The 12,619-nt window shown below is 50.3% G+C and overlaps 3 protein-coding genes across 3 annotated transcripts; all 3 read left to right on the top strand.

The window, feature by feature from the left end:
* Nucleotides 1-3,345: 3,345 nt before the first annotated feature.
* Nucleotides 3,346-4,630, top strand: ALT_6762 (aromatic alcohol reductase; the record flags this gene model as incomplete). The annotated part of the gene is made up of 4 exons (XM_033564614.1): nt 3,346-3,432; nt 3,511-3,795; nt 3,866-4,192; nt 4,250-4,630. The coding sequence occupies 4 exons, from the start codon at nt 3,346-3,348 to the stop codon at nt 4,628-4,630; spliced, it is 1,080 nt and encodes a 359-aa protein (XP_033420505.1).
* Nucleotides 4,631-5,458: 828 nt separating this feature from the next.
* ALT_6761 (putative amino acid permease) lies at nt 5,459-7,233 on the top strand (the record flags this gene model as incomplete). Its single annotated transcript, XM_089600128.1, has 5 exons — nt 5,459-5,465; nt 5,523-5,580; nt 5,632-5,638; nt 5,692-5,852; nt 5,916-7,233. 5 exons carry the CDS (start codon nt 5,459-5,461, stop codon nt 7,231-7,233), a joined length of 1,551 nt encoding a protein of 516 aa, XP_089455590.1.
* Nucleotides 7,234-8,205: 972 nt separating this feature from the next.
* Nucleotides 8,206-12,165, top strand: ALT_6760 (RNA dependent RNA polymerase; the record flags this gene model as incomplete). Its single annotated transcript, XM_089600127.1, has 1 exon — nt 8,206-12,165. The coding sequence occupies one exon, from the start codon at nt 8,206-8,208 to the stop codon at nt 12,163-12,165; it is 3,960 nt and encodes a 1,319-aa protein (XP_089455589.1).
* Nucleotides 12,166-12,619: the final 454 nt, after the last annotated feature.

The raw sequence follows: 12,619 nt of genomic DNA, 5'->3' as shown, positions 1-12,619 counted from the left end.
TTGCTGGAAGATTTGTATTTCATTTCAGACCACTGAATTTTGGTCAGATGATGCTCGTGTTCTGTAGTCGGCAACATCTACAGCGTCTACTTTCACTACAGACTAAGATAGTCAATGCAGCAGGCGACTCGTTCATGTCGCTAATGATCCAAGGACCATCATTTCATCATTGAAGATCTTCTTGAACAGCAAAGTGACGCGAACGTTGCTGTCGTTGACGCCGTAAACTACCAGCTATCTCCCTATCGGACAAGGCATTATGCGCTCGAGACTTGAAACATTTGGAGTCGCCTCAACCACGAAATCGATGCGCGCGGCAGTGTCCTTGTGCAGCTTGTCCCAACATGGCGAAATGCAGCGGCCTGATCCCGGGGAAGGTCGATATCTTTATCGGCAACCTCGAGAGACCCGGACAGTTGCATCTTGACTACCGGTGCGGCGGCAACAAAAATATGACGTTGCCATTTTCACGCCTCAGATGAGCTAGAACAAGCCCTGCTCCTCTTGGGCCAGCACCAAACATCGGCACACGCGATGCCATCTGAGAAGCAACCCTATGCACCCTGAGCGCCGCGCAGGCTGCCGGAGAGATCGTCGAGGCGAATGACCCTCTTGGGGGGGTATGCTGCGTATTCAACGAAACCGCCATCTACCATCCATCACATCGAGGACGATACAGTCCTCAGGAGAGAGTCCGTGTCCGCGACGGCAGTAGAAGCGTTGTCCGCATAGTTCTGTGTTGCCGCCCAGGACAACATCATCCACGACGAAACCCTACTTCTGACCCAAATGACTGCTATGACAACCACTGATTCGTGACCAAGGATGGCGGGAAACTACTGTCGTCAGCTCTGATTCCATTCTGAAGATGGTGTTGCCTACCTGAACGCTGAATTCGCCGCTGTAGTTATGCAAGTCAGTCCTGCACGCACCGCAGACCTCTGTGACCTGACGCAAGTATCGTCAACAGGCCGTTGATCGCAGTGGATTTTTCCTGGAAGGGTATACCAGATGTATATACCAGTACGTCGTCGTCTCATCTATAAATTATAGGTCGGAGGGGCGTTGAATACCCATTTGCCTGAATATATAAGTCATCTGAACAATTATGTTAGGCTCAATTTCGTTTGCCGTCTTTCAAGTAATCATCTAGGTCTAATCTGATCGTGGTCAGTGGTGCAGATTTGCTCAATGCTCGATACCTTAGGTATATTCGACACATACTGGTAGAAACTTGGAATTGCCAGGAGAAAGCAAGCAACAGGCCTTTGCTTGTACACTTGGAACGGGACTCTTTGTGCAGAGCCTTTATTGACAGACTTAGGCTATCATTTGTGCCCGCAGGGAAAGCTCACATAGAGTCTTCTCTCCTTTTACTTAATATTTTCCCACTTCTCACATGCATCATCTGCTTGATGCCCAAAGACCCCTAAATAATAATGTCAACCGCGTGTCGCGCCGTCCGCTTGGCATGGTTAAGCAGCAGTTAGCCCACGGTGTATTATCTAGCTTGTATTCAGTCGCCAGCCAATTGCAATTCTCCTCTGAGGGCGCCGAGTCCTCAACGAGCTTGATTGTCAGACTTCCATTTGCACATGAAGAGCGCACTGAAAATTTCGGGGATCATCCCTTGGATAACACTTTCTACTGCTACTGTGCAGGTCGGCCCATCAACATCAGATCTACTCAGTGTGCACGGAGTCATTGCGGGATAGACTATCGCAGATTCATGGTAGGCCAATGATTTATCGCCCTGGTCAAATGCACTTGTCCGTTCACGCAGTTTTTACTGGGTATGTAGTGGCAGCATGGGCAACGTAGGGAGGTCAACTACCCCGCGATGACTATCTACCACTGCCACTGCCATGATCCAGCTTGTTTCAAGTCCCTGGCCCTCGCTTGACCCATGGGGTCCTGGCTTCTGTGGCTGAAACTGTCCAGCTATTGGAAAAATGATGTTCATTTGAATCAGGTATTTGAATCAGGTGAAAGGCGATCTGCTCAAAGACTCAAGTCATATCAGACTTTTGGACCGTCAAATAGTGCGGGGGAGTCCGCTGAACCGCGGTGATCAGGATGATCTGAACGTTCTCATTGACTGGAACTGATTATCACAAGGTACGGAGTACCCTAATCCGTAGACCCTCGTTTTGGGTGCTCGGAACGTAACTTTCTCCGTACCCCTTGCCTCCGACCATTTTTGGGGCTGTATCTGCCTCGAAAGAAAAGACGCCGATTCATGCTAGCCCATGGGACCTCCATTATTGCAAGTTGATGATGAACCAATGATGTACTACCAAGGTAACATAGCCATATGTCGTCATTAAGCCAAGGTTGTGAGGACAATGTTCTTGGCTACTGCTGAAAAAGCGCCATGCAGATCCGAAGATCTGTGACGTGGGGGGTTAGTCATGAACCAAAAAATTAGGGGAGCGATTACCACATAAAACACCACCAACAAGAACAAGTCGCAGAGGGCTTGCAACATTAATGCAGAAAAGGAGGGGTTGAATGGGATTCTCCCCGCATTATTATCTGCAACAGTCATGTCCAATTACCCTGGTGTGCATATTCAGTAGGCAAAATGAGTCTTGCCCGGTTATTGCACAGTAAAGAGGCTGGCAAATGCACCATGGTCGTGCGACCAGATGATGTCTACACCTTGATACCGAGCAGACAGGCTACCTGGCGGTAGAGATAAATTCCAAACAGCAAACGGCGACTCCATCAAACTGTCAACGGAAATGAAGTGTCTCAATGATGATGGGTCTTTTAATGATAGATACTCTGCCAATGTCCGGGAAGCCGTGGTGAGAATGACGTAGGGTCCATTTAGGTTCCAGTCCCGAGCCACCGGCCCGTGGGAGTGAGAGGTTGAAACGCCTTAAAAGATCCGGCCTTCCGAGTATCCTCAAAGGATTAGAATCTGTAGTCATATGTTCTTTGAATACCACAATAGAATTCAGATCTCTTCGAATGCATGGGAAATCTGACCTGAAGAGACGTGGTTGATCGGTTCTCCTCATTGCAGCGGGCTGAATCACTGAAACCCCCCTTAGCCACCGCATGTCCATACAGCGCTCCTCTTTTTGGGATTTGAATATCCACCTTCGACCCACTACTGGCCACTCTGGGTTGGAAATTGTGGGTAGTAGTCATCCTTGGGTGGGACGCTGCCATTTTATAACGTCGACTGATCCTCGATCTGCTACTGTTGGAAACTCTTTATCTTCATTTCCTTCTGTTTACGTGCTTTGAATCCTTCCACTGTCCACTCGCTTTACCGCAAATCTTCCAAGACACTCCGCTGGGACGAAATTTCAAATCACTACACATTTTCCAATCATGTCGCGCACGAGAGTCTTGCTGGTTGGAGCAGCCGGTGAGACTGGCGGCTCAATCGCAAATGGACTCCTTGAGAACCCAATCTTTGTGAGGCCCCCCCCCCCGCTTGTTGAATTCTTCGCGGAAAATGATAGCACCGTATTCTGACTGCAATATCGCTTACAGGAAGTCTATGCGCTTGTTCGTCCCCGATCGGTCCAAAAACCGGCCATTGTTTCCCTTCAAGAACGGGGTGTCAAAGTGCGCAGATGCGATTTGAGAGGCTCAGAGGAGTCACTCGCCGAAGCCCTTACAGATATCGATATTGTCATCAGCTGTGTCGGTCCCGCCGAACAACAAGACCAGATTCCTCTTGCAAAGGCTGCGAAGAAAGCTGGTGTCAAGCGATTTGTCCCGTGCGGATTTATCACAGTGGCTCCGCCCGGCGGCATCATGTGGTTGAGAGATGAGGTAAGCTCAACCATCCTTACTGTCTTTTTTTATATTCGAAGAAGTATTGACATGTGGTTCTGCTCTCCAGAAAGAGACTGTTTACAATCATATCAAACAACTCTGGCTTCCGTACACCATTGTCGATGTTGGTTGGTGGTACCAGCTTTCGTACCCTAGACTCGAGTCCGGACGAGTAGACTATGCTATGACCACGGCAAACAATGAGATTGTGGGGGATGGCAACACCCGCACTGCCTTGACAGATCTGAGAGATATCGGACGCTATATTGCCAGAATTATCGTGGATGATCGGACATTGAACCGGATGGTTTTCGCGTACAACACAGTTGTGACCCAGAACCAGATTTACGATTTGCTCGAAGAGATCGGAGAGGAGAAGATTCAAAGAAACTACGTAGGTGTTGTTGGCCATCTTGCACAGAATTTCTATCTAACACGTCGTTTTCGGCAGGTTTCGGAAGAGACCGTCTACACTCGAGTTCTTGCGGCCCGCCAGTCTAGCGAGACCTATCCCTTTGACCCAGTGAAGTTCATTCCTCGATACCTCGCCGAATACCAATTGTCCTGGGGTATTCGCGGCGACAACAACCCGGAATACGCGAAGTATCTAGGCTATCTAGACGCGAAGGAGCTCTATCCCGATTTCAGACCAACCGACTTCCGTGAGTATCTCGAGTCGGTTGTTAGAGGCACCGCGAAGGGTATCTACACAGACCGTACCATCTCGAGAGCTCAGCAACGGGAATTCCCACGGACGGAGTCCAGTGACTCGCTGTACACTCGGATCTTTCCCAGGGCCGAGTCAAGCGATTCGCTATACATGAGCAGATAAGCGGTCCTTTCCATGTTGAACAGGTATCAGTGGCGACAGAAGGCGACGCTAGACGTGCCCTGTCAGCCGCGCCACGTTTCATGTATTTACGATTTTGCGTCGTCCGGGGCAGACTGGCTTTGCTCTGGTCCTGAGACTCGCCTCATTGTTTCTGCTCTTATGTGATTCACCCCTCGGTTTTTAGACTGTGCTGGCGTTTGACTTGTATTGATGTCTTCATTATCCTTTTGTTCCTTTCTATTCTAGACGCTGGCTATAAGGGAAGTTGGGAAACAAATCATTGATACCACCACCTCTACTTCATTACCGGGTCCAACAAACCCTAGAACTGTGTTTTTTTCCAGACTCAACCATCTCAATCCTCCAGCAGACTCTTAGATTCTTTCAGTCCGATGCCCTTACCAAAGAAAAGAAAACTTCTGGAATTTTGGTTTGAAGTGATCCATAATGCATTGACTATAAAGTCCCCAGCTCTATGCAACCCCCGTCTCAAGGCGGGCTGTTGTAATTCATCGGCATGGTATCCGAACTGAAAAATGCAGTGTTCATCGTCCCTTCCATTTTCATTTCATCTCTGTTCACCTTCAACACTTGAGAACTCGCTTAACGTTCTCTGTTTTGCCAAATGCGCTATCAGTATGTCTCTCGCTATTCTCTACTTTTCATTGAGATCAGACGGGGCCAAATGAAGGATGGGCAGACATGTCTCAGGATAATGCACAACGTTCGATCCGCAACCGAATCCGAAGTCTCCATGAAGCAGCACCAAGTGAGGCAGGCTCCGCAAGGATACGAGTCTTTGGAGTCCTGGTACCACGCCAAACTACGATGATAGGTTTGTCTTTCTCATGCAGTTCAGAAGCCTTCGAAGCCGTTGCTCACTGACCTCTAGCGATCGGCGGAGCTATCAACACCGGATTGATGATTGGAGCCGGAAATGCGCTTTCAAAGTAAGGCACAGCCAACATAGGTCGTATGAGCTGCAGTTAACACTGTCTAAGGGCCGGGGTTAGTATTCGTCTAGGCGAGATGACATAGTTTCGCGATGCTGACCCGTCCAGCCTGCCGCGATTGTGATCTCTTACACGACTGTGGGTATAGTTGTCTACTTGACCCTATGTGCGCTAGGAGAGGTTGCTGCTTGGTTTCCTGAGCCGTCGACGGCTGTGGATCATGCCGTGCGGTTCTGTGACCCTGCAGTTGGCTTTACATTGGGTTGGAGGTACGGCCTCCCCTCATGATCAGTCTATGTTGAACTGGGATGCTGATGCAATCTTTCGAACAGCTACTGGCTCAAATACTTGGTTGTTACTCCCAACCAATTGACCGCGGCGGCGCTCGTGATATCATATTGGATCGATGCAAAGGATGTAAACCCCGGGATTTGGATTACGGCATTTCTCGTACTCATTGGCTCTGTCAACTACTGGACCGCTCGCTTCATTGGACCATACGAGTTTGCACTGTCATCTTTTAAAATCCTGGTCTTGTCTGCGCTTACGGTGCTCTCGGTGGTCATTGCACTTGGGGGCGGGCCGGATCATGATAGAAGGGGTTTCAGATACTGGAGAGACCCGGGTGCCTTTGCTTCCTACGGCAATCATGAACTGGTAGGAAAGCTACGAGCCGTTAGCAAGACTCTGCCCTCCACTATATTCGCGTACTTGGGTAGTGAGCTCCTTGGGATGACCATGCTGCAAACCGGGAACGCACCAAAGGCTGCAGCGCGCGCCATCAAGCTCACATTCTATCGAATCCTAGTTTTCAACATTGTCAGCGTAACGCTGCTCGGTATGCTCATTCCATACGACTCCCAAGACTTGGCCTTTGCGACCAACGCCTCCAAGCCGACGACAGTCTCGGTCTTTGTTGTGGCAATCAGAATGGCCCATATACCGATCCTTCCAAGCATTCTCAATGCGTGTTTTCTGCTGTTTGTTCTATCAGCTGCTAACCAAGCTCTTCATATGGCGACCCAGATCATCCATGGGCTATCGCAGGAACAAAAAGCCCCGTCCATCTTGTCAAGGACTGACCATAGGGGTGTTCCTGTCTATTCGTTGGCTACATGCACGATTCTAGCATCATTGGCATATCTAAGCATTTACAACGACTCCAAGGTTCTTTTCGGGTACTTTGTCAACATAATCACCATGTTCAGCCTTCTCACTTGGATCTCAATTCTGATCACGCATATTTCATTTGTGCGCGCGCGCAAGGCCCAGAAAGTTCCAGACTCAGCGCTGGTCTTCAGAGCTCCCTTGGGCGCTTGCGGGTCATGGGTCGCTCTGATCAGCTGCATTCTCCTTTCATTGATGAGAGGCTTGGATGTCGCAGAGCTAGTCACTCATCCAGAGGCCTTCGACTATATGACTTTGATTACGTCGTATATCGCTGTTCCTCTCTATCTGTCCCTTGTCATTGGATACAAGGCCGTGACCCGATGCAAGAGCGTCAACCCCGCTGAGGCTGACCTCTGGACCGTTACAACGATTCGTGAGCGGCATGATACCAAGACAAAGTCTTCAGAACAGGAAAACAGGGCGTGGGCTGAGCAGAACCACTGGTTGTGGGATCGTTTCGTTGCAGCATGGTTGTTGTGATGTCGTTTTTGCCCGTGACCATGTGCGCAATACGTTGCTTTCAGCATTCATTCATAGAACATTATTAAATCAACCTTTTTTTTTTTTTTTTTTTTTTTTTTTTTTTTTTTTTGTTTGGCTATAACCGATGATGACTGTCTGCCTCTCTTCCCCTCGATAGTGATACGGCTTGGCGGGAACAACATGGTCCACGTTGTTTGTTTACCCAGCAACGGCAACGGATGCATGACGACCACGAGGTTCTTGGAGGGCTCGGAACTACATCATGGTCCATAAAAAGGACACCCGAAGAGTACCCTCCTGAAGATAAGAAAAAGTAAAACTGACCACGTATTTCTATCATCTTGTGATGAATCCGGCAGCAGAAGGCGCCAATATCCGAGAACATGATTTGCTGGGAAGGACAGAGGCGCCAATCGCTCGTGTGGATCATGGAAATGATGGACACCGTCAACTCTCTTTATTCTTCTGAATGAAGCAAAGGACAGACTGTCAGATAATTGAGTGGTTATAATGATAGGTAGGCTTCTTAAAGTTTCTAAGGTACTTCGTGCCGCTGTCAAGGTCTCAAGACAAAGAGAGTATAAGCTACTTAAGTAGTACTTATGTATATGTCAATCTATCTACCCCCCTCACCCCCACAGTCGACTGGAATTGATCGAGCTAACCGCGTACTTTCTGCACTCTCTGCCTCTAGAGTCAGCAATCTCAGTTGATGGACACTGACTGTCGCTTCTTGTTCTCTTGATGATGATCAATTCCATCGGGATCATACTATCATTTGCTTTGTCCATTCGAATACAGAGAATGGGACGATGATTCGCTTCCTTACTACTGTGTGATCCTGAGTTTGATTGACAACTGCCCGCCGATAAAAGCACAGTCAAGAAGACGTCGAATTCCATCCATTGACGAGCTCATATCAGCTTGGATGGATTCCCTAGCTGTAACTACCTCCTATCCGACAAAGACATGGCCATCCCCCGCACTCCTGTCAAGAGCGGGCAAGAGCTATATCAATTGATCGAAATCCTCAACGAACAGTTCCATCTTGAAATTCCCAATCCTCGAATCTATTCGCCGTCAGTTGGCCGCAATGAGCAGACTCCTCGATGGCGCACGTATAAGGGCCTCAAACGGCTCTACTTCAACCGCGAGGTTGACCTTGGCCGAATCTTGAACGATTTTGAGGAATGGGTCCATTCTCGCTCACCTTCGCATTTGGATACGCGCAGTGGCATGGGACGTATATCGCAGAGTCGTTCAGCCTTGTCAAGGAGGGACCAATTGACGGTCACGGATCCCAGCGTCATTTCTACGCATGAGAAGGACGAGCGCCTTGCGTATCTGTTGAAGCTCGTGGATGACGAGATATACTTGTTGAGCAGAGGCTCGGTCCGCGTCTATGCAGATGACAATCCTATGCAAATGTCACCAAGCACGGTGTTCAGGCCGCTTAAGAGAAGGATTCCTGAAGAAGAGGAGGAGGATGACGAAGAGTATCACACCGCCCCCAACTCACCTGTGAAAAATCCCAACGTACAAAATCAGGCCCCTGTGGATGGGGATGAGCTTAAGTCCTTAGCTATTGGCAGGGGCAATTGGAACACCGGTTCCTCGCTAATGGCCAACGAGTCCGTCCCTGTCTTTAAGACTCCTATGGCGGTGGATAGAGGCAAAGAACCATCCCGATTTCTCGGGAAGCTTACCGCTCCAGACAATGTTCGGGGATACGACACGGCGTCTAGTGCGCATGCAGGGCTGAACTTTACCTTCTCCAGTGTCGCCACGTCATTTGGCCGTGAATCTCGGCGTCAGCTTGATACTTCCTTCACCTCGACGGTTACCGACGCCACTGAGCCCATGGTCGACTCTGATTATATGTATGGAGATTCAGTTGTGGGGCATCTGATCAGCCACGAGATGGACGTGGCCATGGGTGATAAGGGCACGATGACTGAAATTCCTCCCGAAGAAGCCCCTCACTCAATTGAGGGACGAATCATGGAACAGCTTCTGCACAGTGGGCCGTTCTCACTGGAGCAATCATTTCCAAAGTCGATTCCTCTGCGATATCGGTACGAGCTGGAACGGGTTGGTAGAGCATGGGATGTACCTTTGGACCGCATGCTAGTTGGGAGCAGCATGTCCTTCAAGTCATATGGCGAGTTCTGGAAGTGGATTGAAGGCCATAATCAGCGATGTGGGAAGCCACTTCCAGAAAAGTCGACCTGCAAAGCATGGGAAGCAGCTACTGGTTCATTCAGGACGGATAAGCACTCGGAGGTCGTCATTCTCACAGGCGACTTGGACTGGTGCAGCGAGTCGGAACCGGGCATCCTCAGATTGAGATTGAATCCCCTCAAGACAGAGCGAACCTGCCGGTTCCGCCGACGCTTCGGATCCGATCGATTTCTCAGCTTGACAATGCCTGCGCCGGCGCGGCCACCGCGCCATCTACGCTTCAACTCGCATCCAACACTTTTGCGCGAGAGTCTAGCGCTGTGGCTCACCCAGCACGTCCATCGATGCCTGGGGAGAACATGGCGGCCCTTCTACGTGGAAGAGGTCAAGACAAAACGTGAAGTCAAGAAAACAGATCCGAAATTTAGAGTGGAGTTCTTTGCGATCGATGGTGTCGATTTTGTACACAGCCTGGGTACGGTGCCATCGATTGCTCCTCAGGGCCAAGAGAACGATAGTCACACACCAATGAGTTTGGAAGCGCTGATGGACTGGCACATGCCCCCGGAGGCCAATATGAATCAGTCCAACTGCAAGCTGTTTCAGCGGATCTCGCTAGGATTGTCCAAAACTTATGCTACCATTGTTGTAAAGCCGTGGCAGATCTTGCATCTCAAAGATGTACCAAACCGTCCAGTCATGAACGATGGTTGCGCTCTCATGTCTAGACATTTTGCTAATGCAATCTGCGATCAATTAGGGATTACTGGAAACACCCCTAGCGCTTTTCAAGGAAGGATTGCGGGTGCTAAAGGGCTATGGATGGTGGATCGCCACAACTCTGACATTTCTGTAGGTGCTGATGATTTCTGGATTCAGATATCTGATTCCCAGCTGAAGATCCAGCCGCATCCGCAGGCTTGGAGGGGACCTGTTGATGATGAAAAACTCACATTTGAGGTGGTCAAATGGTCCAAACCCTTACGCCCGGTGGAACTAAACACCCAGTTGCTTGCCATTCTGGAGCACGGGGGACAGGTCAGGGAGTACATTGCCGAGCTCACCCGGGCTGGCATTAGGGCGATTTCTCAAGACTTTGCCAGCGTGCTGGAGTCTAACAGCGCTGTGTTATGCCGTAGCCTTGTCCAGAAGATCAAGCCTATGGCCGATGATGGCTCATCCCCGATGAGCCAGAGGATGAGACGCCTGGAGCAGTGGACTGCTAACGATGCGGAAGCTATCATCAGGCTTACCGAAGCTGGGTTCACCCCACGGAGTTTCTATCCCCTACGCAAGCGGCTGGGAAGATGTCTGAGAGACTTGCTTGACCGCTACGTGGACGAGTTACATATCGAAGTCCCCCTCTCCACTTATGCCTTCTGCATTGCAGACCCGTACGGGGTTCTTGAAGAGGACGAGGTGCATTTTGGATTTTCAAACAACTGGCGCGATCCCTGGGGCCAATTCGAGGACAATCTCCTTGACGGCATGGACGTTCTGGTCGGTCGTCTCCCTGCACACGTACCCTCCGATATCCAGCGTCGACGGGCCGTGTGGAAACCGGAGCTTCGGCACTTCAAGGATGTCATCGTCTTTCCCACTACGGGGGACATTCCACTGGCACATATGCTGTCTGGTGGCGACTACGATGGAGATACACCGTGGATATGTTGGGACCAGAACATTGTGCAGCGCTTTCAGAATTCAGACCTGCCTACAAAGGAGTTCCCGCCGGAGCATTTTGGACTCACAAAACATTCCGTGCCCATGAGAGACATACAGTCGACGGACGAGTTCCTTCAGAGTGCCTTTACTTTTAACCTGACGACGTCGAATCTGGGCCGATGCACCGTTGAGCATGAGAAGATTGCATACGACGAGTTGATTGACTCAGCCAAAGCCAAGGAGCTGGCCTGTCTGCTCAGCCATCTGGTCGACGGCCGCAAAGGAGGGGTGCACCTGTCAGAGCAGGCCTGGCAGCAATACCGGAAGAAGATCAGCCCCAAGGCTCGAGAGGTTCCCGCGTATAAGAACGCGGGGCGCAAACCCAAGAAAACCAACATCATAGACTACCTCAAATTCGATGTAGCCCGTGAGGAGCGACATGCAGTGCTAAAAGACCTGCAGCGAGCGTTTCCGGAGGATGACAGCGTGTACGATCGGGATGAAGATCTCATCCGTCGGTGGAACGAGGCCCAGCGGGAAGCAGAGATTGAGAAGCAAGGGGAAAGCGAGCACGGGCAGCTCCGCACCGCGCTCAATTATGCCCAGCGAGAGGTCGAAAGACTCTACAGCCAATGGATCAGCTCAATTTCAGGGGAGAACTCCTTCTCGCCCCTTGCGCGCGAGGCGGCAGAGGAAGCGCGGAAGATCCCTCCGCCGTCCCTTGGGGATCATCCAATGATCCATATGTGGCGACATAGCAAGGATGAATGGCTTCGACTGTTGGCCTCGTACACGTACCGGAAGCATAGCCATGCCAGTTTCACAATCCACGCCTTTGGTGAGATCCTCTGCCAAATCAAGACGAGCAATTTGCCGTCCCGGTCGGTGACCAATGAAATTCTGGCTTGCTACCGGGTCAATCACAAGGCGATCAGCCAGCTTACGGCGAAGGATGCTGTTGATGAGGAGTCCGATGATGGAGATGAATATGAAGGGGAAGATGCTGTGGAAGCCATGCTGTACAGGATGCACATGCCTGGTGCATATGAGGACGCCGAGGACGACGGGCTTTCTGTAGAGTGATCAATTACATTTGTGTATTTTGTCTAGTCTCTAGGATATGTGTACACAACTTTGGATTCACTGTAGAACTTGCTTCGGTATGTCGGTATGGTGTAAGAGTAAGGCCAGTTACTCCGAACCATTGAAGCCTTTGATGCCTTGTGGCCTTAGTCACCTTGAGAAATGCGAACACGTGCCAGGATACGTAGAAGGCGGTCAGGCGGCATTACAGCACGATCACATGTCGCGGCAGTTTCCAGAAGCGGGAATCGTTGAGGATCAGAAGCAAAAGTGCTGGGGTACGGCGCTCGAGACAAGGGGCAAGGCTCAATCATAGACATTCATAGGTAGTCCATAATACCGAAAATACCAGCATGTGATGGGCATGCCGATGGTCTTGCAAGGATCCATCAATCACAGCGAGACGGTCGTCGAGGGATCCGTTTTGGGGGGGTCGATGACGATCCTGAACCAT

The sequence above is a fragment of the Aspergillus lentulus genome, assembly GCF_001445615.1.
Source record: "Aspergillus lentulus DNA, contig: Alt12, strain: IFM 54703, whole genome shotgun sequence".
Classification (NCBI taxonomy): domain Eukaryota; kingdom Fungi; phylum Ascomycota; class Eurotiomycetes; order Eurotiales; family Aspergillaceae; genus Aspergillus; species Aspergillus lentulus.
This window is presented reverse-complemented; position numbering and strand designations above follow the sequence as displayed.